The 24644-nt window shown below is 43.0% G+C and overlaps 1 protein-coding gene across 1 annotated transcript in view; it reads left to right on the forward strand.

Moving 5' to 3' along the window:
* The window catches only part of LOC106608615 (adhesion G protein-coupled receptor A3), a 66868-nt gene that overhangs the window by 32359 nt on the left and 9865 nt on the right, over positions 1-24644 (forward strand). The window contains exons 3-10 of the mRNA XM_014206657.3: positions 13762-13833; positions 18344-18415; positions 18856-18927; positions 19321-19481; positions 20950-21163; positions 21614-21778; positions 22523-22724; positions 22972-23121. Coding sequence (XP_014062132.3) covers positions 13762-13833; positions 18344-18415; positions 18856-18927; positions 19321-19481; positions 20950-21163; positions 21614-21778; positions 22523-22724; positions 22972-23121 — 1108 coding nt within the window. The remainder of the gene's footprint in view (positions 1-13761; positions 13834-18343; positions 18416-18855; positions 18928-19320; positions 19482-20949; positions 21164-21613; positions 21779-22522; positions 22725-22971; positions 23122-24644) is intronic.

Below are 24644 nucleotides of genomic sequence, written 5' to 3' on the forward strand. Positions count from 1 at the left end.
GATAGTGTTGAAGTTGTACGATTATTTTTTCCAATACATGGATGCCACCCCTCAATTTTAATCTTAGTCATGTCCGTGACGACTTGACAGTCAATCAGTAGAAGATGTAGGTCAACCAGCTTCGTAAACAACTGACAAAAACAGATCAGAAACATAACCTTTCAGTGACTCGCTTAACGTAATCCACCAAACAGACCATTGTTTCCCCCGTCCCCCCGTCTAAGACGCCACAGAACTGATCACGCCAAGCTGTCATTTTGAGAAAAAACCACAGAACGACCATTAGGAATTAGAATCACAGAAAATTCTGAATTTGAGTTTGAAACGAGTTCAGAAAAATTGGTGCACTGTTTCACCCTTTGACAGCATTCCAGCACTACTCTTTGAGGAAATGGAAGGATCAGTAGATTGGGATTGGCTTTGGTGCTAAACTGTGGGCTGCCCCCACTGATGTTTGACACCGGTCATTTGGCTGGCACCGGCCCCACCTTGGCATCATCAAGCCTGATCAAGGCATGGATAAATGTGAGCCAAAATGTTGCCTTGTTGAACACCCTCCCCCAGAGTCTGAACTGTGGTTAATCTGCTATTCCATAACTTCGGATATTTTGCCCCTCTGTTGATTTACTATGGTCACCAACATCAAACAGTTGGGGTAAAGACCACAGCTAAGTGTTGACGAAGGCAACAGCAGCATTTCAAAGTGAAACTTTTGGAAGGTATTTAGAGGGGAGAACAGAATTGACTGGGGAGAAATTATTAGTAGGGTAAAGGTACCCTCCGGAACAGTAAGCAAGTACAAAGATCCTGTCTCTTTTTCTGGCCTCTTACAGGTGGTCCAAGGTGATCCATTTGTGCCTCGCATTTATTACATTTTTTTAACCTTTTTTTTTGACAGGGAGTCATACTGAGACCAAGGTCTCTTTCACAGATGTCCTATATACACATCAATACACACTACACACAATAATACATTATACACATCAATATGCACATCAAGACACTAAAAGCAATACACAATCATATAAATCAAACACATTATTTAGTAAAAAGGCTCTCAATCAGCCTTTTTGAATTGCCATAGAGGCACCAATTCATCAAATTTTGAAGCTCATTCTTTTTTTTCGGCCTTACTCCTTTTCCATTTGTCTTTCAACACCCCTCTACAGGAAAGCCAATTTTGCCAATGCTCATCAAAAGCAATAGCTAGGCTCCTGTGATCCATGTGTAGCCCTCCCAATCCCCCTCCAGCCAGATGACAGCTCCTGAACATCAAACAGCCCAGTCAGTTACCCAGCGGCCTTTGTATGGGGGCACAGGTGGCGACCTGCGAGGTCTTTAAAAACACAGACCGTAATGAGTGACTCGGCAGTGGTGGCGCAGGTGAGCGCTAGGTGCTAGCAGGTATCTGTGACCGTGCTGCCTCGAACTCAGTCCAGGACTAATCGTGGCGGGGAGCCTTTGTGTGTGGGGCCCCTGGAGACCCACGGCTGTCAGTGACTGGGCCGAGGAGGCTTGATAGATATTTTTTTTTGGGGGGGGGGAGTCTAGTGCCCCTGCCACAGGTGTCTGAGTGGGTGAGAGTCCCATGGGATATGGGGGAATTGTTGGCCATTGCAGTTATACTGTCTATAAAGAAGTACAATACAAGTACCATAGCACCAGGGGTCAATGGGGTGAGTAAGCGCCAGTGGGATTTCAGTTTAAGGACAGTCATACATTCTGCTAAAATTGTTGCTCAAAACTGGCTCTTGGGTATAGGCCTTACTCTTTGACCTTATGTTGTCTCTGAATGTACAGTGCATTCGGAAAGTATTCAGACCCCTTGAGGTTCTCCACATTTTGTTACATTACAGCCTTATCCTGAAATTGATTAAATTCATGTTTTTCCTCCTCAATCTACACACCATACCCCATAACCACAAAGCAAAAACCGTTTTTTAAACATTTGTGCAAATGTATTAAAAATAAAAAGTAAGTATTCAGACCCTTTGCTACGAGACTCGAAATTGAGCTCAGGTACATCCTGTTTACATTCGTCATCCTTGAAATGTTTTTTACAACTTGATTGGAGTCCACCTGTGGTAAATTCAAATGATTGGACATGATTTGGAAAGGCACACACCTGTCTATATAAAGTCCCACAGTTGACAGTGCATGTCAGAGCAAAAACCAAGCAATGAGGTGGAAGGAATTGCCCGTAGAACTCTGAGACAGGATTGTGTCAAGGCACAGATCTGGGGAAGGGTGCTAAAACATTTCTGCAGCATTGAAGGTCCCCAAGAACACAGTGGCCTCCATCATTCTTAAATGGAAGAAGTTTGGAACCACCAAGATTCTTCCTAGAGCTGGCCACCCTGCAAAACTGAGCAATCGGGGGAGTAGGGCCTTGGTCAGGGAGGTGACCAAGAACCCAATGGTCACTCTGACATAGCTCTAGAATTCCTTTGTGGAGATGGGAGAACCTTCCAGAAGAACAACCATCTCTGCAGCACTCCATCAATCAGGCCTTTATGGTAGAGTCGCCAGACGGAAGCCACTCCTCGGTAAAGGCAGATGACAGCCCGCTTGGAGTTTGCCAAAAGGCACCTAAAGGACTCAGACCATGAGAAACAAGATTCCCCGGTCTGATGAAACCAAGATTGAACTCTTCGGCCTGAATGCCAAGGGTCACGTCTGGAGGAAACCAGGCACCATCCCGACGGTGAAGCATGGTGGTGGCAGCAGCATCATGCTGTGGGGATGTTTTTCAGTGGCAGAGACTGGAAGACTAGTCAGCATCGAGGGAAAGATGAACGAAGCAAAGTACAGAGAGATCCTTGATGAAAATCTGTTCCAGAGCGCTCAGAACCTCAGACTGGGGGGCGAAGGTTCACCTTCCAACAGGACAACAACCCTAAGCACACAGCCAAGACAACACAAGGGTGGCTTCGGGACAAATCTCTTAATGTCCGTGAGTGGCCCAGCCAGAGGCCGAACTTGAACCCGGTTGAACATCTCTGGAGAGACCAGAAAATAGCTGTGCAGCGACGCTCCCCATCTAACCTAACAGAGCTTGAGAGGATCTGCAGAGAAGAATGGGAGAAACTCCCCAAATACAGGTGTGCTAAGCTTGTAGCGTCGTATCCAAGAAGACTCAAGGCTGTAATCGCTGCCAAAGGTGCTTCAACCAAGTAGTGAGTAAAGGGTCTGAGGACTTCTGTAAAATGTGATATTTCAGTTTTTATTTTTTATTTGTTTTCTAAAAACCTGTTTTTTGCTTTGTCATTATGGTTTATTGTGTGTAGATTGATGAGGAAAAACATTAATTTAATTCATTTTAGAATAAGGCTGTAACCTAACAAAATGTGGAAAAAGTCAAAGGGTCTGAATACTTTCCGAATGCACTGTACAAAGCTCTTATACAATCACCGGCCAGTTTTTCTTTGGTACACCCATCTAGTACCGGGTCGGACCCCCCTCTGCTTCCAGAACAGCCCGAATTCTCCGTGGAATTCTACAATGTGTCTGAAACGTTCAACAGGGATGTTGGTCTGCGCAGACGGGATGGTATCATGCAGTTGCTGCAGATTGGACGGCAGTACATTCGTGCTGCGAACAGCCTGTTCCATCTCATCCCGAAGGTGGTCTATTGGGTTGAGGTATGGGGACTGACCAGGCAACCCAAGTAAACTGAACTCGCTGTTCCAGACAATGTTTTTCCACTCCTCAGTTGTCCAATCTTGGTGATCGTGTGCTCACTGGAGCTGCTGCTTCTTTTTTTGTCCCCAGATGTCAGAAAACATCGAGTGTATCAATCGTTTTATAAATCAACCTTTCATATGAAGCTGTTTCTGCCAAGGCTTTGTACCATTCGTTAAATGAGGGAGGGTCCTTTTCCCTCCAGTGTCTCAATATGACTCTTTTGGTTGTGGTTAGAGCAACTTTTTGCCAGTTTAAACATGAGCTTCTCAGTCTATCAATATCTTTAGTGATATTCAGTAATAGCAAAGCAGGATTTGCAGGTAATCTTTTCCATTACATTCTGCCAAAAAGTATGCAAGCTTGGACAGTTACAGAACATTTGGATTATGTCACCTGTACTTGACTGACATCTCCAGCGTAGACTGGATTCAATCAAACCTATTCTGTTCAACCTCAGAGGAGTCCTATAAATCCTACTGAACACTTTAAATGTAATCAGCTTGGACCGGGCATCTCTCATAGGACGGCGCATCTGTTGTACTACTATATTCCATTCCTTCGCTCCAAATGTTACCTCCCTGATCTTTTTCCCTTTTAGGGCCTTACAAGTTCCATTAAATCCACCTATAAGGTGGCTATATAGAAACCGTGCGGTATGTGGTAATTAGCAAAGGATTGCTATCTTAAGACTTCTATCAGAATTTACAGGGAATTTGTTGTTATTCTGTCCTACCTTATTAAGCATACAATGTCTAAACTGGAGATATCTCCAAAAGTCTTGTTTCTGTAAATTATACTTGGACCTTAGTTATTCAAAAGAAGTAAACAAGTATTGTTAATATAGACAACCAATGTTCTTTATCCCCTTTCTATTCCAATCTTTCCAGAAGACCACGTGTCCCCCTATTTTCAATTTAGGGTTGTTCCATAACGAAGCAGAGCTTGTCAGGAAAGGTGAAGGTTTCTCTCTCTTATGACTCTGACTCCATATATTATTGTATTGGACATTATTGGATTCTGCAGTCCCACCTTTTATTGACTCAAATAATGTGATGCTCCGAATGGGGTATTTCATTCCATGTCCATCTAGATTGGCCTATTAGAGTTTTCAGTAAAGAGAGCACCTATTTGGGCAGCTACAAAGTCTTTTTGATACAGTTACGTGTTAGGGAACTTTAATCCTCCCTCCTCAGTCGTTGCCTGTGGTCTCGCTAGATTCATCCTGGCCCTTTTACCGGCCCATCCAAACTTAGTACTCATTTTGTCTATGGATTTAAAGGTATAGACAGGTATGAACAGTGGTAACATGCTGATGACGTAATTCAGTTTAGGAGCTATGACTATCTTTATAATCTGTATCCTACCCCATAATGAGATTTGTAGCTTATCCCAGCTCTTAAACTGGAGTTGAATTTTGTTCAGTAGTGGGTCAAGGTTTTATGAAGTCATGTTCTCTAGACCAGGATTTCAAGCGATCCCCAGGTACCTCAAGATTTAGGGACCCATTGAAACTTCCAGTCTGCATAAAGCAGTAGTTTATTCTCTCTACCTCCTATATTAACCCCTTTGATTGACGGATGCAGCCTAATGGCTTTGGGCAAATGTTTTTAATGCTATAATAAATAGGAGAGGTGAGAGACAGTCACCTTGTTTCGTGCCTTGTCCTACTAAAAATGGAGATGATCATAGTCCGTTAGTGACTAAATTATGTTATTTATTTATTTTACGCCTTTTTCTCCGTAATTGTGTGGATTCCATTTGGTAGTTAGTCTTGTCTCATCGCTGCGACTCCCGTATAGAACGCAGGAGAGGCGAAGGTCGAGAACCGTGCATCCTCCGAAACACAACCCAGACAAGCCGCACTGCTTCTTGACACAATGCCCGCTTAACCTGGAAGCCAGCTGCACCAATGTGTCAGAGGAAACACCGTACACCTGGCGACCAACAGAGCCTGGATTCGAACCAGGATGCGATGCTGTGCCCTAGACCACTTTGTCACTCGGGATGACCTCGTTGTACATACAGAAGAAGTCGGAAGTTTACATATGCCTTAGCCAAATACATTTAAACTCAGTTTTTCACAATTCCTGACATTTAATCTGAGTAAAAATTCCCTGTCTTAGATCAGTTAGGATCACCACTTTATTTTAAGAATGTGAAATGTCAGAATAATAGTAGAGAATGATTTAATTTCAGCTTTTATTTATTTCATTATATTCCCAGTGGGTCAGAAGTTTACATACACTCAATTAGTATTTGGTAGCATTGCCTTTAAATTGTTTAACTTGGATAAAACGTTTCGGGTAGCCTTCCACAAGCTTCCCTCAATAAGTTGGGTGAATTTTGGCCCATTCCTCCTGACAGAGCTGGAGTAACTGAGTCAGGTTTGTAGGCCTTTTTGCTCGCACATGTGTTTTCAGTTCTGCCCACAAACTTTCTGTAGGATTGAGGTCAGGGCTTTGTGATGGCCACTCCAATACCTTGACTTTGTTGTCCTTAAGCCATTTTGCCACAACTTTGGAAGTATGCTTGGGGTCATCGTCCATTTGGAAGACCCATTTGCGACCAAGCTTTAACTTCCTGACGGATGTCTTGAGATGTTGCTTCAATATATCCACATAATTTTCCTGCCTCATGATGCCATCTATTTTGTGAAGTGTTCCAGTCCCTCCTGCAGCAAAGCACCCCCACAACATGATGCTGCCACCCCCGTGCTTCACGGTTGGGATGGTGTTCTTTGACTTGCAAGCCTCCCCCTTTATCCTCCAAACATAATGATGGTCATTATGGGCAAATAGTTATAATATTGTTTCATCAGACCAGAGGACATTTCTCCAAAAGGTATGATCTTTGTCCCCATGTGCAGTTGCAAACCGTAGTCTGGCTTTTTTATGGCGGTTTTGGAGCAGTGGCTTCTTCCTTGCTGTGCGGCCTTTCAGGTTATGTCGATATAGGACTCGTTTTACTGTGGATATAGATACTTTTGTACCTGTTTCCTCCAGCATCTTCACAAGGTCCTTTGCTGTTGTTCTGGGATTGATTTGCACTTTTCACACCAAAGTATATTCATCTCTAGGAGACAGAACGCGTCTCCTGCCTGACTGGTATGACAGCTGCGTGGTCCCATGGTGTTTATACTAGCGTACTATTGTTTGTACAGATGAACGTGGTACCTTCAGGCGTTTGGAAATTGCTCCCAAGGATGAACCAGACTTGTGGAGGTCTACATTTTTTTTCTGAGGTCTTGACTGATTCCTTTTGATTTTCCCATGATGTCAAGCAAAGAGGCACACCTCCAATTGACTCAAATGATGTCAATTAGCCTATCAGAAGTTTTAATGTCTCCAACCTAAGTGTATGTAAACTTCCGACATCAACTGTTTGTTTAATAATATTCTGAAAGCCCTGTCCAAATCCAAATGTATTTAGAGTATAATGCAGGTAGTCCCAGCCCACCCGATCAAAGGCTTTCTCTGTGTCTAGGATAAGGCTGCCACTAAAGTATCCAAATCTTTTGCCTTCCAGATGACTTGTCAGATGAAGTTCTGCTTTTCACAAATCCCACCTGGTCTGGATTTATGATTTTCTTGATGATATGATTCACCCTCCATAGCCAGAAGTTTTGTAAACAATTTTCCATGACAATTTATTAAAGAAATTGGACGGTAGCTCCCACACTCATGGGGATCTTTTCCCTTTCTCAGTACTTTCTTTTTTTTCCTATTGTGTTATTGACTGTACGCTTGTTTATTCCATGTGTAACTCTGTGTTGTTGTTTGTGTCGAACTGCTTTGCTTTATCTTGGCCAGGTCGCAATTGTAAATGAGAACTTGTTCTCAACCGGCCTACCTGGTTAAATAAAGGTGAAATAAAATAAACAAATAAAATTAGGGTGGTGCGTAGGTGGGAACTCAATCGATGTGTTAAATGTTTTCAATATTACTGAGCTAAGCTTCTCTGCAAACCTTTTATAGAAATCACTGGGTATCCCATCCAACCCTGGAGTTTTACCACTGGTGCTTGTCTTTTTTTGGTCAATTCCTCCAAAGTAATGGGGTGGTCCAGCCAGTTCCTGTTTTCCTCTGTTAGTTTAGGAAGGTTCAAATTCTGAAAGAATGCCTCTGCTTTCTGCATATCTAAAGCACCGTCTGAAGTATAATCAACTTGCCTGTCTTATTTCTGATTCCACCTATTTGCAGATCTGTTTCTCTAGATTTCAATTGACTGGCAAACAGTTTTCCTGCCTTTTCACCTGATTTTTGTATCACCTCTGCTTCATCTTTTTTACTGAATAAAGTATTCAGCTCGTATTCGGTTTTTGTCAGGTTTACCAGAGAAATGTTGTTAGGATTGGACCAATATTCCCTCTCCAGCGTTTTGAGCTCTGTTTCAAGTTTATCAATGTTCTGTTTATTTAATTTCTTTATAGTAGCTGATCGTTGTATCATTACTCCTCGTATGTATGCTTTAAAAGCTTCCCAGACATGTACCTGTTTCGCACTGTTTGTTTCAAAGAATGTCGTAATCTGTGTGTTCAGGATTTCACAAATTGCCTTGTTCTGTAAGAGGCTGTTGTTCATTCGCCAACATTTACAAATGTTATCTTTCTTTTCCTATTCCAACAGTCAGATCAATGGGTGCATGATCTGCCATAGCTATCGTGACCACACTGCAAGCACACACTTTATCTATGAGGGAGTGCGAGATAAAGTAGTCAACATGTGAATAAACAGTGTGCCTATTCAAAAAGAATGTGTAATCACGAGGGTTTGGATTGATCAGTCTCCATATATCAGTCACCAGCATCCTTACATAGAGTTTTAATTGCTTCTTGAGTTTTGGAGGTCCTGGTTAGACCAGTTTTGGATTTATATAAAAATGCATCATGGACCTGATTATAGTCCCTCCCCCCTAGTACCAGAGGAAAATAACCAAAATCCAATATTATTTTGTTAAGTTGACGGAAGTCTGGGTCCTCCTCATTCAGAACATAAATATTCATATTATATTTTGGCCTGAAATCTATACAAGTAAAGTCAAGATTCGTCCCTCAGTGTCCTTAAACTATTTTTCCACTTGAACATGTATACTTTTGGAAAATAGAACATACACCTCTTTTTTGGGGGGGTTGAATGTATTCTGGCAGGTATTCCCAAACTGGGGTACGCGCAATGCCGTCGGAGGGTACGCCAAATAAAAATGTGAATAACTTTTTTTTAAATGCACATTTTATATTTTCCAACGGGGTTATACATTTGGGTTAGTTTTTTTCTCTTTCCTGAGTAGCCTCGTTTCACTGGCAAAAATAAAATGAAACCATCTAGTGTTCAGCGAAATAACAACACAATGTCAAGTAAAGGTAGCCTAGTCAAATAATTAACATCCAATCACATTAACCTTTACTCTGTCGCAGAATTTGCACTAACGGTCCGTATGTTGCCAAATGTAGCTGCTGCTCATGTTGGTATCTGTACTGATGGCGCAAAATCCATGACAGGGAGACATAGTGGAGTGGTAACACGCGTGCAAGCAGTTGCTTCCGACGCCACTTGGATACACTGCAGCATCCACAAGAGGCTCTTGCTGCCAAGGGAATGCCTGACAGCTTGAAAGACGTTTTGGACACTACAGTGAAAATGGTTAACTTTGTTAAAGCAAGGCCCCTGACCTCTCGTGTATTTTCTGCATTATGCAATGATATGGGCAGCGACCATGTAACACTTTTACAACAAACGGAAGTGCGCTGGTTATCAAGGGGCAAAGTATTGACACGTTTTTTTGAATTGAGAGACGAGCTTAAAGTTCTCTTTACTGACCATCATTTTCACTTGTCTGACCGCTTGCATGATGACAAGTTTCTCACACGACTGGCCAATCTGGGTGATGTTTTTTCTCACCTGAATGATCTGAATCTAGGATTATAGGGACTATATTCAATGTGCGGGACAAAATTGAGGCTATGATTAAGAAGTTAGAGCTCTTCTCTGTCTGCATTAACAAGGACAACACACAGGTCTTTCCATCATTGTATGATTTTTTGTGTGCAAATGAACTCTTACGGACAATGTCAAATGTGATATAGCGAAGCACCTGAGTGAGTTGAGTGTGCAATTACACAGGTACTTTACCGAAACGGTCGACACAAACAACTGGATTCGTTATCCCTTTCATGCCCTGCCTTCAGTCCACTTACCCATATCTGAACAAGAGAGCCTCATCGAAATTGCAACAAGTGGTTCTGTGAAAATTTGAATTTAATCAGAAGCCACTGCCAGATTCCTGGATTGGGCTGCGCTCAGAGCATCCTGCCTTGGCAAATCGCGCTGTTAAGACACTGATGCCCTTTGCAACCACATACCTATGTGAGAGTGGATTCTCGGCCCTCACTAGCATGAAAACTAAATACAGGCACAGACTGTGTGTGGTAAATGATTTAAGACTGAGACTCTCTCCAATACAACCCAACATTGCAGAGTTATGTGCATCCTTTCAAGCACACCCTTCTCATTAACTTGTGGTCAGTTATTCACAATTTTCGATGCACAAATAAGGTTTTATATGTAAGATGGTTAAATAAAGAGCAAAATTATTGATTAGTATTATTATATTATTATTTGTGCCCTGGTCCTATATGAGCTCTTTGTCACTTCCCACGAGCCCGGGTTGTGACAAAAACAAATTCTTATGTTTAATAAATGTATCGTATAGTGTGTGTGTGTGGCCAAGGTTACAATGATGGCAAAAAAACTACATTTGAGAGCGTGCTGATCCTGGTGCTAGAGGGGAGGGGGTACGCAGCTGGAGGTTGAATGTTTGAAGGGGTACGGGACTATAAAAAGTTTGGGAATCACTGTATTATGGTAAGCACCGCCCACCCATCTGTCTCCCACCCTAGGAGCATCCTTTTCCAGAAGGAGGGTCTCATGGAGCATAATCACGTCTGTGTGTTTTTGTTTAAGAAAATTCAATACCTTTCGTCTTTTTAGAATATGAACCTAATCCGTTCACATTCCACAACGTAATTTTAATCACATTGGACATGTCTGAAAGGTTGTAAATATACTATTACCAAAACACGATGACTATTAAAGTATTTTAAATCAATGCCATTCGGATAGACTTTGCTTTTGAATCGAAGAAAGTGAACGACTGGTAGTGCACCCCACATAGAACATTAAACTTCCGATAGAACAAATACAGTGCCTTGCGAAAGTATTCGGCCCCCTTGAACTTTTCAACCTTTTGCCACATTTCAGGCTTCAAACATAAAGACATAAAACTGTAATTTTTTGTAAAGAATCAACAACAAGTGGGACACAATCATGAAGTGGAACGAAATTTATTGGATATTTCAAACTTTTTTAACAAATAAAAAACTGAAAAATTGGGCGTGCAAAATTATTCAGCCCCCTTAAGTTAATACTTTGTAGCGCCACCTTTTGCTGCGATTACAGCTGTAAGTCGCTTGGGGTATGTCTCTATCAGTTTTGCACATCGAGAGACTGACATTTTTGGCCATTCCTCCTTGCAAAACAGCTCGAGCTCAGTGAGGTTGGATGGAGAGCGTTTGTGAACAGCAGTTTTGAGTTCTTTCCACAGATTCTCGATTGGATTCAGGTCTGGACTTTGACTTGGCCATTCTAACACCTGGATATGTTTATTTGTGAACCATTCCATTGTAGATTTTGCTTTATGTTTTGGATCATTGTCTTGTTGGAAGACAAATCTCCGTCCCAGTCCAGGTCTTTTGCAGACTCCATCAGGTTTTCTTCCAGAATGGTCCTGTATTTGGCTCCATCCATCTTCCCATCAATTTTAACCATCTTCCCTGCCCCTGCTGAAGAAAAGCAGGCCCAAACCATGATGCTTCCACCACCATGTTTGACAGTGGGGATGGTGTGTTCAGGGTGATGAGCTGTGTTGCTTTTACGCCAAACATAACGTTTGGCATTGTTGCCAAAAAGTTCGATTTTGGTTTCATCTGACCAGAGCACCTTCTTCCACATGTTTGGTGTGTCTCCCAGGTGGCTAGTGGCAAACTTTAAACAACACTTTTTATGGATATCTTTAAGAAATGGCTTTCTTCTTGCCACTCTTCCATAAAGGCCAGATTTGTGCAGTATACGACTGATTGTTGTCCTATGGACAGAGTCTCCCACCTCAGCTGTAGATCTCTGCAGTTCATCCAGAGTGATCATGGGCCTCTTGGCTGCATCTCTGATCAGTCTTCTCCTTGTATGAGCTGAAAGTTTAGAGGGACGGCCGGGTCTTCGTAGATTTGCAGTGGTCAGATACTCCTTCCATTTCAATATTATCGCTTGCACAGTGCTCCTTGGGATGTTTAAAGCTTGGGAAATCTTTTTGTATCCAAATCCGGCTTTAAACTTCTCCACAACAGTATCTCGGACCTGCCTGGTGTGTTCCTTGTTCTTCATGATGCTCTCTGCGCTTTAAACAGACCTCTGAGACTATCACAGAGCAGGTGCATTTATACGGAGACTTGATTACACACAGGTGGATTCTATTTATCATCATTAGTCATTTAGGGCAACATTGGATCATTCATAGATCCTCACTGAACTTCTGGAGAGAGTTTGCTGCACTGAAAGTAAAGGGGCTGAATAATTTTGCACGGCCAATTTTTCAGTTTTTTATTTGTTAAAAAAGTTTGAAATATCCAATAAATTTCGTTCCACTTCATAATTGTGTCCCACTTGTTGTTGATTCTTCACAAAAAATTACAGTTTTATATCTTTATGTTTGAAGCCTGAAATGTGGCAAAAGGTCGAAAAGTTCAAGGGGGCCGAATACTTTCGCAAGGCACTGTATGTCATCAACATATCCCAAACCCACGTGATACAAAACAAATGTAAAAATCGCCCTCCCCTAAACCAGGCCTTCATCCGTGTCTGAAGTGTCCCGAGGACTTCCCAGCACTGACGCTCCAACCAGAATAAGGACGTTTTACCAACGCCAAATACAGGCATGACCATATACATTTTGATATGACAGCGATGACATGTCATAGAAATGACATGGATCAACCAAAAACATTGGACATAAAGACAGGCTGCTCATTATACTCCCAAAAAGAGATTATCTTTCTCATGAACTGTCTAATTCCATGAGGCAGGAATGTAAGCAGAGGACCAACACCAAAGGGTGACCGATATAGGTCATAATAATGATAAATAAGCCAACTAACACTTTGGGTTGTGCCCATCATGGCATGAACATGCGAGTGAAGAAAAAAAAAGGAAATGTTTATCCCTACTATGACCATAAAACAAATGATATGCTTGGCCTAGATTCCTGCTCAATCTAGTATTATAATGATATCAACTGTAAACCAGAAAGATAAATTGTAGGCAGCATTCACAGCATAAACACTCAGTGAGACTATTACTCAAAACATAGGAAGTTCTATCAGCTTAGAGAAAACTGGTAGTTAATCCCTGTTGAACCACCGCCATCATGGGGATCTTCCATAGCCTACCACGCTACTCAGATCGTTCGGCCTCATTGATGTCCGCGACACACTTCTGTGCCTCTTTTGGATCTGTGAAACGACGTAGTGATCCTCTCACAGTAACCCAGAACACGGCAGGGTGTTGCAAGGAGTATTTCAGTCCCCGTTTCATGCACATATGTCTCACCTCCGTGAACGCTTTTCTCTTGTCCTGAACCTCCTTGGAGAAGTCAGGGAAAAACTCCACCTTTGTCCCTTTCCAGTGAAAAGTCCTAAGTTCTTTTGCTCTGCGCCGGACCTTGTCTTTCTCACAATCCACTGTATTTATGTGGATTTCGGGAACCCCTCTGATCTTGAAGTGTGTTTCTTCGACTGTAATTTTCTATTTATTTGAGGCTTTGAGAAAATATCTTTATGTGTTATTAGATGCGTAAAAAAATATGTATTACTCATTGGGGAATGGTATTTTTGGATCAAGTTGGCTGCAAATATTCATATGTCTTGATTGCAGTATGCCGTGACACGAACCAGACGTTCTTTGTTGTGCACTTGATGTTTAGTTTGCCTTTTTATTTTCTTGTGGCTTACCCTTCGTTTGTCTTTCACAGGGACATGCGGAACAACATCATCAGCCTTATCGAACCGGGGGCTTTTCTTGGATTGCTCGCACTCAAAAGACTGTGAGTATTATCAATATCACCATCAGCAATCAATCATTTTCATTTTAATCAAATTTGTCATTTTCTTGGCAGATGGACGAGTCATGGGCTGAACGGTTTTAAACATGCGTCTAAGCCGATCCTCTATTGCTCAACATCAGATGAATTATACAGCATCCATAACGCACCATGTCCAAAACTGTTGTATAAAAGAAAGAAAAAAACAACACACTGTTGTATATGCTCCCACAATGCAACATTTCGACCGAACGGTCTTTGCCAGGTTTTGACAATACTCTTGGCCCTATCTGTTGTTTCTGGTATAGAGGCAATTGCTAACTCTCTGTGTCTAGCCTATCCAGTCTATATAAGCGACTGCTGTAAACGCTCAGACACACTGGTAGGATTGTCAAACGTTTGCCTGGCAACAGTACTTAGCGCCCTTGAACAGAGTGTCGGCAGTCGATCACTTGTGTGTTCATACAGCAAAGTCGTCAGCCACTCGCCCTTTGTTAAAATACTCCAAACCAGAAGGTGGCAGTAGCTTTGTTTGGCAATGCATATCCGTGGGTATTGCTAATGGTCTAGATTCCAAGCTGTCTTCGATTTTAATTGTTATTTTGTAAAAAGTCCTTATTATATTAGCCAGATGGCCACAGCTAGATCACTACCTAGCAAGATGACAAAGAAACAATTTAATTCACGCTCCATTATCCCAGACTGCCAGTGGCAGCCAAGAGCCAAATGTTTAGCTAACAAGCTAATGTTAGCATATACGTTAGCTAGCACAGCATAGCTGGCTAGCTAAGGACACTGCACTAACTCGGCAGCTAACACAGGCAGCTGATCATGGAAACTAGCTAATCCATTGTGATTTAATTATAATGTCAATTCTAGATACAGTGGTTATCTAGCTTGGATGAAGTATTTAGTGTTTTGTGCATTGCGTCTGTGCACTTAGCTAGCTACCATCCCATAGCCTACATTGCATATGAAGTGTGACTGTCACCCGTGGATGTGCGGAGAAAATCCCCCTTTTATTTTGCTCTCCCACGTGGGGGTTCGTGCTCTCTGATTGGCTCAAAGTAAAGTTGTTGGCCACTGACGAGCATTGTGATTTTCCAAGTAAAATCGGTACGTTTGTTGCTACCGGGTCGGCAGGTACCGCTTTTGTTCTAGCAAGAGAAGGAACGGCCTCCAACTGTGATAGACTGCCGATAGGTACTTATCAGCAGTGCGATTCTCTGTGTGTTTTAATGCTTCAAGCAATGTTCTATTCAGTTCTCCAGCCCACTTGGGCCCTTGCCAGGGACCACTTGAGACTGCATGAGGCCCTATCTACATTCACACATTCATGGAAAGGGGAATGGATGGGCATGTGCGTGGGTCTGTGTGTCTGTGCTAGAGAGAGCGTGTATGAGTGTGTTTGTGCCTGTGCACTCTTCTGAGTGTTTGTGTGTCTCTGTCTGTGTGTGTGTGCGCCATGGTGTATTGCAATCATCTTATACCTGCCGGTCCTTGCCAACATAAACTATAGTTTGGATGCTAGTGCGGAGCTGTGAGTGAGACAGGAAGGTTGTCATCGCCTTGGCTTGGGCAGAGCTTCATTTCCCCTTGTCAAGTCTCAACCATTTTACAACCAACTGTAGAATTATATTCCCTAAACTTATAGCTAACTGTATTTCTCTCAGCTAACCTATAAATCATTCAGCCAACAGCTATTTCATCTTGCATGCTCCTATATAACACAATGTCAACGTTGGGTCGAAATGAATTGATCAGAAACACTGGATATCCACTGATTATCAATGCATCAATATAATGTGTTTATGGTCAGAAGACACAGCAGTCTTTGCACATAATTAAACATGTTTGGCAGTGGAAATATACTGCACAGACAGGTTGTCAGGAGGTGGTTAAATCATTCATTTGCTCCCGTCTCTGGCTGCGTCTCCAACATATCGCTTACAACATATTCCTCAACTAGCAAAAGTGCGAAAGGAGTAGGTGAGGTAAAAGGAGACTTGAACTTGGGCCTGGTGCTGTAAACAGAAGCCCTGTGGTGACTGCTGGCACGCAGTGCACCTACCCTCCAGCCCGCCCTCTTCTGCTTCTGGAAAAGGGTGATGGAGTTAATTGACAGGGAGGACATGAAAATACACGCTCCCTCTCTCTTCCAATGCAGTCAGTAGCAAAGGCGCCCGACAAAGACTCAGTGTTCTCTCTCTCTTAGCCTCAGCCAATCTTTAATTTCTCCCATCTGTCCCTGTACCTCACTTCAAAGAGCCTAATTAGATTTTCGCTCGTTTTTAAGACTCTAGCGACTTGGCCAAACCGAGGCTGCTTGCCTCTTTTATTCGTCTTGTCGGAGAGAGGAGAGCGATGTCAGACTTGACATTTTTCTTGAAGTTTCTCTTGAAGAAACAGACAAGTTCAATGCATGCTACAATGTATTACTTCACCCCTTTTCATTGTCATCGTTTGTAATGAATCGAAACGAAGGCCAATGTCCATTCCAGTGTACATTGTTAGGAAATGTTATCCTATTTCAACCCAGCTGGACACTGACGGATACGAGCTGCAACTGATCCGCTCCCACTGTAGTAAATAAAAAGCAAACGTTTTGAGGGTTGCTTTGGACACGTCATGGGACAAACATCTGATCTGGGATCAGTCACATGGTGCCTGGTCCCAGCTGTTTGGGGATGACTGGCTAGGGGTGGTGGAGTAGATACTGTAATACCCTGGGGTGAGAGAGCCCAAGGGGAGGCTAGCTCCAACCCTGTTTTACCACCTGATACAGCTAGTCAAGGTCCTGATGTGCAGAAAGTAGGTCTAGACTCAGGTGTGACGTGTCCATATATCAGCTGCATTCAGCTAAATGTATACTTTGTCAATAGAGCTGTAAGATGCCTGTGACGTGACAAAGCACATTTTTGCTGGATGCAACCCATTCATGTATCTCTGGGGTGAAGTTTCCCCTATCTGCAGATCTAGGATCAGCCTCCCTTCCCCCAATCCTGACGTTAAACGTTAGTGGGGGAAATGGAAAATGGACCCAAGATCAGTGTCTAGGGGCAAGTTCAAGCTACAACCCCCTACTGGACTCTCCAGGGCCTTACCACCCGGCGGCAACCGCTACATTCCACCAACAGCTGAACAGTCACTGACCCTGTCTTGTTACTTACACACCAGTCTATTTTTGTATCTGCTCATATCACAACAGACCGCTTGCTCTGGGTCTGCTGTAATGTTGAGCGCTGCTGCTACTTTCATGGACAGACCACAAGCTTAAAAAAAACACATTTTTTTGGGGATGATGGTGGCTATGATTATAGGTGACCATGTCGACAGTGTAATTTGTGAGAGATGGACATTTTCACCTTATGTGGGCTGCTTTGACGTCACACTGCACTCCCAACTGCAAAGCACTGGACCATGTCTAGTGCTGTGTCATGGCAGCATTGGCAGGGTGGGAGTTTATCCCTTTAGCTAAGGGAGTTCCACCCCTGTAGGTGATCCTCCTCAGACACGGGATGCCAGCATGACTTCTTGGCAGCCCCTGAAAGGTTTTTCCCAGGCCAGGCGGAACTAACCACCCCACTCAGTAAATTCCCCAGCTGCCACCCTCCCTAGGAACCACAACAATAATTAGACCAACACCAGGATGTTTACGTAATGCTCTCCACACTTATTTTCTAAGCATTTAAGTGTCTGATGCTGCCCTGGCATTAGGCCTTGGGCTAGGGTTGTAGCTTGCAGCTAGCAGGGTCTAGTTTGTAGGGTATTGTGAGGCCTCTTCTGGCCGTTCCAATGTTACACTTGAGTCATTTGTTTACGTTAGGGTCGTTTAGCAGATGCGTTTTATCCAGCTGTAACTGCTTGCATATACACCCACAACCTTGATTTTATACATGGTTGTTTCGAACTGCTTTCCTACATCATTTCTTCTAGTTTGAACTATCTTTGAGTTGATCAAAATCATATTTTCACAAGGTTGACTAAATAAAATCCTTGCCCAAACATGGTTTCTTCAAAGATCGATAATACTGCCTGATGTTTGGCAGACACTCTGTGTCAGGTCCTGGTGAAAAAGACACACTTTGATGTGTATGACATCAATCATAATACATTAATTTCAACTAGTATAGTGTGTTACTAACAGCTTTGATGTGAAAGCCGCCTCGGGGCGAACACAGACATCGTCTCAAATCACCTTGAAAAGTTGTAAAACTGACAGACCTGGATTTTTCAATCCCTGCCTCTGCCCCAACCTGTCTCTGCGAATGACATCACCAATCTGGTAATTGAGTTGACAGTTTTCTCCACTTTTTGATTTGTTGAGCTACAATGTGGATTTATTAGAATTTGCTGAGTCACCACATGATGTCAATTGACTCTAGTCATGAATTTCATGCTGTTTGTACAATTTGCGATGGCATGTTATGTTTCTTAGACTATTGCTGCTGTTTGACTTGAGTAAATCAGGACGGAATATAACCAGAATCTCCATTTCTTTTGCTTTCTCCAGAGACCTGTCCAACAATCGCATTGGCTGCCTCAACATGGACATATTCAAAGGCCTCACAAGTCTAGTTCGACTGTAAGTAGTAGTTATTTTTCCTTTATTACTTTGTTTAAATACACCAGATCCATAGTATTATTTTTCTTTGAAAACTGTTTGCATTTTCCCCCTATCCATTCTAAAAATAAGTAATTGATAAGGACATTCATGTGAAAGTGACATATCTGGCTCCAACGCCCTAATAGTAATTGCCCTGCTCAGAAAATGGTGGCAGCCAGGTGCTGTGATATTAGCATAATACCCATGGTTCCCCCACGGGTCTCAGTGCCACAGCTGCAACACATTATTCCATGTCCTTTTCCCTACGATGCAAAGGTGAGGATTAAGATATTCCTGGACATCTCAGTGGAGTTGCCAATGACAGGTTGTGTTTGGGTCCTGATTGTGTGATGTGACAGATTGGCATACTTGATTTGATTTGTTATAGATGATTGATAGCCTTCATCTTGTCCTTTAAGAAACCTTTCAGGAAACATGTTTTCATCGCTGGCCCAAGGGACGTTTGACAGCTTGGCGTCATTGAAGACTTTGTAAGTATGCTTTAGAGTTAAGGCACTGCAACGCTAGTCCATGACACCCTGTGGCAGTGTAGTGGGTTTTCTATCCGGGCTACTTTAAAGAGTGTAGTACAATACCCTGTTGTAGAAATGCACCAATAAGTGCAATCTGTAACTTTTATTTCCTGGTTCGCAACTCAAGGTACTGCAAACACATTCAGCCAAGAAGCAAAACAAAGATTCAAATGGTTCCATCCACCAAGGGCCTAACCCTCAGTTTAGAAACAATAAAAAGGAGATAAGAAGAATACAGCATAGAAAGTAGGTTATCGAACGGGGGATCGAACGGGACAATCACTTTTGACTGGAAATGAAACTGAAAGTAATGCTCCTTTTTTAACTCTGTCTGTCCCCACGTTACCTCAGGGAGTTCCAGACGTCGTACCTGCTGTGCGACTGCAACCTGCTTTGGCTGCTGCACTGGATCAAAGACAACAACGTGGGGGTGAAGGACACCAGCTGCTCATACCCCCGCTCCCTGCAGGGCCAGCTCATCACCTCCACCAAGCCTGAGCTGTTCACCTGTGGTAAGGATACACACACACACACACACACACACACACACACCTGGTCCTACAACTACTCATCACCTTAAAGCCCTTAAGCTCCACGTACATACAAAGTTTTGTGAGAACACACACACACACACACACACATTCCTGTTACTCCCTACACCTTACATCACCTTGTTCAAACCAGAGCTCCTAGTAAGAGACTACCTTTTGATGTGTACACACACATCTTCAAACTCTAGCACAGTCACGCATAACCACGCCCACACGTCTGATCTCCTCACTTCGACCTCACATGAACACACTTTTACATGCCATCAGTCGTTAGCACGCTGTCGTCCAAGACAGATAAACAGAATAGATGGACGTACAACTTCTAGCATTTGGCTCTGCACTCTATTTTGAGTTCATAATCACCTTTATTCGCCAAGTAGCTGCCTTTACACATGCTCAGATTGTAGAGACAGAATACAGACAACGGAGTTCACATACATTATATACAAATAGGTAGAGTGAGTATAGAGCTATTAGAATTTTTTATTTTTTATTTAACCTTTATTTAACTAGGCAAGTCAGTTAAGAACAAGTTCTTATTTACAATGACGGCCTACCAATTGTGCTGGGCCAATTGCTGGGCCAATTGTGCGCCACCCTATGGGACTCACGGCCGGATGTGATGCATAGAGGGCATAGTCCTTTAGTTGCTGGTGTTTTTGGGGAATGGGAGTTGGGAGTCGTCCAATGGCACAGGCGATAAGGGAAGGGCCAGCAGTACGGAGCACTGCAGTGTTTTGTTTGTGCTTGCCCTGTCTTATCAGTTTGGCACTCTTCACTGCACGGGTTAGGAAATACGTGACACAGCTTTCACAAGTGGAGACACATGACTGAGTGACAAATAGGTACCAACGTTTGACTATTGAAGGGATCCCCTTTTTATTTTATTTCACATTTATTTAACCAGGTAGGCCAGTTGAGAACAAGTTCTCATTTACAACTGCGATCTGGCCAAGATTATAAAGCAAAGCAGTGCGACACAAACAACAACACAGTGTTACACATGGGATAAACAAACGTACAGTCAATAACACAATAGAAAAAGTCTATGTACAGTGTGTGCAAATGTAATAAGATTAGGGAGGTAAGGCAATAAATAATTACAATTTAACATTAACACTGGAGTGATTGATGTGCAGATGATGTGCAAGTAGAGATACTGGGGTGCAAAAGAGCAAAAAACTAAAAACAATATGGGGATGAGGTAGTTGGGTGTACTATTTACAGATGGGCTTCACTTCGCCCGTGGCTTCACCCCTGAGGAGAAGAATTAAGTTGTGAACAAATAACTTGAATTAACCCAATCCTACCCAGACATGCAGTCTAGAGAGAGAGAGAGACACACACACACACACACACACACACACACATTGAAAAAGGTCTACACAAATGCACAACAATGTAACCCCCATACTCCCCTACCCTCCAGATGCACCCCTGGAACTGCCTTCCTTCCAGCTGACTCCGTCCCAGCGTCAGATCGTGTTCCAGGGCGACAGCCTGCCCTTCCAGTGCCAGGCCTCGTTCGTGGCGGAGGACATGCAGGTGCTGTGGTACCAGGACGGCCGCATAGTGGAGCCCGATGCAGCCCAGGGCATCTTCATCGAGAAGAGCATGGTACAGAACTGCTCCCTCATCGCCAGGTAAGGGGGACGGTACTGGTGGGCGGGTGGGTGTATAGATAGACAGTGGTAATGAGAACGGCACCCTTAGATGAATACAGTGGTTCCCCCCCAAGGTTTCTTCCTCCAGGGAGTTTTTCCTCACCACTGCTGCTGCTTGGAGGTTAAGGCAAGGTAACTGTCAAGCACTTGCTGACAAATGGTATTGTTAAAAGGGCTATGTAAATAGGATTTGATTGATTGTTTCCACAAAGCACAAGTGACCTAACCCTCTTTAAATCAGCTAAGCAGTAGGCCACAAGAGACAGCTGGGGTACCACTTTTGGACTGGAAATGAAAATGACAGATTGTGCATTTAAACATCTGATGCAAATGGTGCCTCTCGTCATTCATGGTTAAAACGGTCTACTCTCTCTTTCCGTCTTCGGCAGTAATGTTTGATTTACTTGTTCCCCTCTGTTCCTTACTCAGTGCGTTGACCATCTCCAACATCCAGCCTGCTTCAACTGGGTACTGGGAGTGTCGCGTCAGGACCAGCCGAGGGAACACCACCCGTACCGTCCACATTGTGGTTCTGGAGAGCTCCGCCAAGTACTGCCCACCCGACAGGGTGTCCAACAACAAGGGAGACTTCAGGTGAGGGGGTGCTACTTTCACCATCACATTTTACGCTAGACTAGGTTATTATTAGTCGGTATTCTGTCTGTGAAATTTTTCAGGTAAATGTTTGTAGTTGTATTAATCTATCTTATGAATCGAATATATTAATCTATTGTATTAATATATATCTATTGTCTTATTAAATCCGGTATTTGTTTCATTTTAATAGGCTTGTTGAGGTAAACAAGTTTGTACCAGACAGTTATTTTTGGAACAAACTCAGCTCTGTGGCACCACCTAGTGGCTGAATACTAGACTTGTTGTTAGTAGTCAAATCTGGGTCATATTTATTAGGCACCAACCTTACTAACCTGAACTTCCAATAGTTTCGTTTGTACACTGTTTTGGTATGTTTTGCCACGGTGTGCACTAATGAATACGAACCAGTTGAGTGACTGGCAAAAGCATTTCATCCATTGAGTGAATAAGTAGTACTGGGCAGGAACTTAAGCTCTCCACAGTTTTCAATGATGATGTTGAGCGCAGTAAACCGCTGTTGCGGATAAGTAATCACATGTTCCTGGAACACATCATGTGAATCATGCCACCGCATTGTGGCAAACCCACCCTTCTGAGACGTCACTCACTCTCTCTCTGTCCCTCTTTCTATCTATATACTATGTCTCTCTCTCTCTCTGTCCCTCTCTTTCTATCTACTGTATCTATCGCTCCCCTCTTTTTCTCTTTTTTTTTCTCTCTCGATCCCCCCCAACCTCTCAGATGGCCTCGTACCCTAGCAGGCATCACAGCCTACCTGCCCTGCAACAAGCTGGCGTCGGGCACGGGAATCTACTCTGGCTCGGTGGGTGAGGAGCGGCGTGCGTGGCGGCGTTGTGACCGTGGGGGCCTGTGGGCCGAGGACGACTACTTCCGCTGCCAGTACCAGAAAGACGTAACTCGCTTCCTCTACATCATCAACCAGGTGACCATGACACTCTGTCTGACCATGTTTGATTTGCTCTCTTTGTCTGTCTTGTCTTTTCTTTCTTCAACTTATTGTATATCTCCCGCCTAGTCTTCCCTCTTGATTTGTTCATTTTCTCTTTCTTTCTTTCTTTCTTTTGCCAGTGTTGTCATTCTTTTTCTCTTCCTACACTCAAGTGTTGTTTTTTGAAGCGTTCACCCTTGTGTACAGTCCTTCTAAACCTCTCTGTTTCTCTGTGTTCCAGATGCCTCTGAACATGACCAACGCGGTGATCACGGCCCGCCAGCTGCTCGTCTACACATTCGAGGCTGCAAACTTCTCAGACAAGATGGACGTCATCTTCGTGGCCGAGATGATCGAGAAGTTTGGCAAGTTTGCCGAGAAGTACAAGGAGGTGAGTCCCGCTTCAGTCCCCCAGTCCCACCTTGTACCTCCTTTATGGATGAATAAGATGTTCATATAAAGAAGCAGACACACACACACACACACACACACACACACACACACACACACACACACACACACACACACACACACACACACACACTCAGAGAGGACAGTAACATGCACGGCCTCAGGCATAAGTGTAATGAGAGGAAATGGGATCAGAACCAAAATAAACGTTATAAATAGAGCTAGGTAGTTGTATTTTTTAAGTGTGTCTTTACTGTGTGTGCAAGTGAGAGAGGTGCGAACACGCCAAACAGTGTATGCATCTCCAGCTTACTGCTGATACTTGGGCCCTTTATGTTATTCCGCTCTTCATAGTTGATACAGAGCAACCCTGTCCTGTTTAAATCTACAGAGGAATCGTAATGAAAGCGAATAAGCTAGGATCTGGAACGGGGGAGTTTTCCTGTCGAGCTGTGGGGAATTGCAAAGCAAGGCCGGGTCAGGTTTCTTTGTCTGTTGGGTTTCACACCTGGCAGTTTGCACTCATTGGGGAAGGCTTTGAATGTTGCACCTGGGCTGCGTTTCAAACTCGTAAAAGACACACCATCGTCCACTTACCCTTGCCTTAACCTCTATGGGCTAGGTGGGACGCTAGCGTCCCCCCCGTGGTGCACTCCATCAAGAGCAGGTGCATTTCAAGAGCGGCAAATTTGAATCCAAATAAATGTCAAAATTCAAATTTTTCAAACATACAACTAGTTTACACCCTTTGAAAGATAAACATCTCCTTAATCTAACCACGTTTTACGATTTCAAAAAGGTTTTACGGCGAAAGCATAAATTTAGAGTATGTTAGGACAGTACATTTACAAGAGTTGTGTGTAATGTTTTGTCAATTCAAAGACAGGGTCACCAAAACCATAAAACCAGCTAAAATGATGCACTAACCTTTTACAATCTCCATCAGATGACACTCCTAGGACATTATGTTAGACAATGCATGCATTTTTAGTTCTATCAAGTTCATATTTATATCCAAAAACAGCGTTTTACTATGGCATTGATGTTGAGGAAATCGTTTCCCTCCAATAACCGGCAGTCAAGTCAACACCACAAATTAAATAATTAAAATTAGAAAACATTGGTAAAATATTATATTGTCATTTAAAGAATTATAGATTTACATCTCTTGAACGCAATCAACTTGCCAGATTTAAAAATAACCTTACTGGGAAATCACACTTTGCAATAATCTGAGCACTGCGCCCAGAAAAATACGCGTTGCGATACAGACTAGACGTCATGTTGGGGAGATCTAAAATCGAAAATACTATGTAAATAATCCATTACCTTTGATTCTCTTCATCAGATGTCACTTCCAGGTATCACAGGTCCATAACAAATGTAGTTTTGTTCAAAAAAGCTCATCATTTATGTCCAAAAATCTCCTTCTTGTTAGCACATGATCTAAGCCAGCCGGACTTCTCGTCATGAACGAGGGGAAAAAATATATTTACGTTCGTT

The sequence above is a fragment of the Salmo salar genome, chromosome 07 (genome assembly GCF_965601325.2).
Source record: "Salmo salar chromosome 07, fSalSal1, whole genome shotgun sequence".
Classification (NCBI taxonomy): domain Eukaryota; kingdom Metazoa; phylum Chordata; class Actinopteri; order Salmoniformes; family Salmonidae; genus Salmo; species Salmo salar.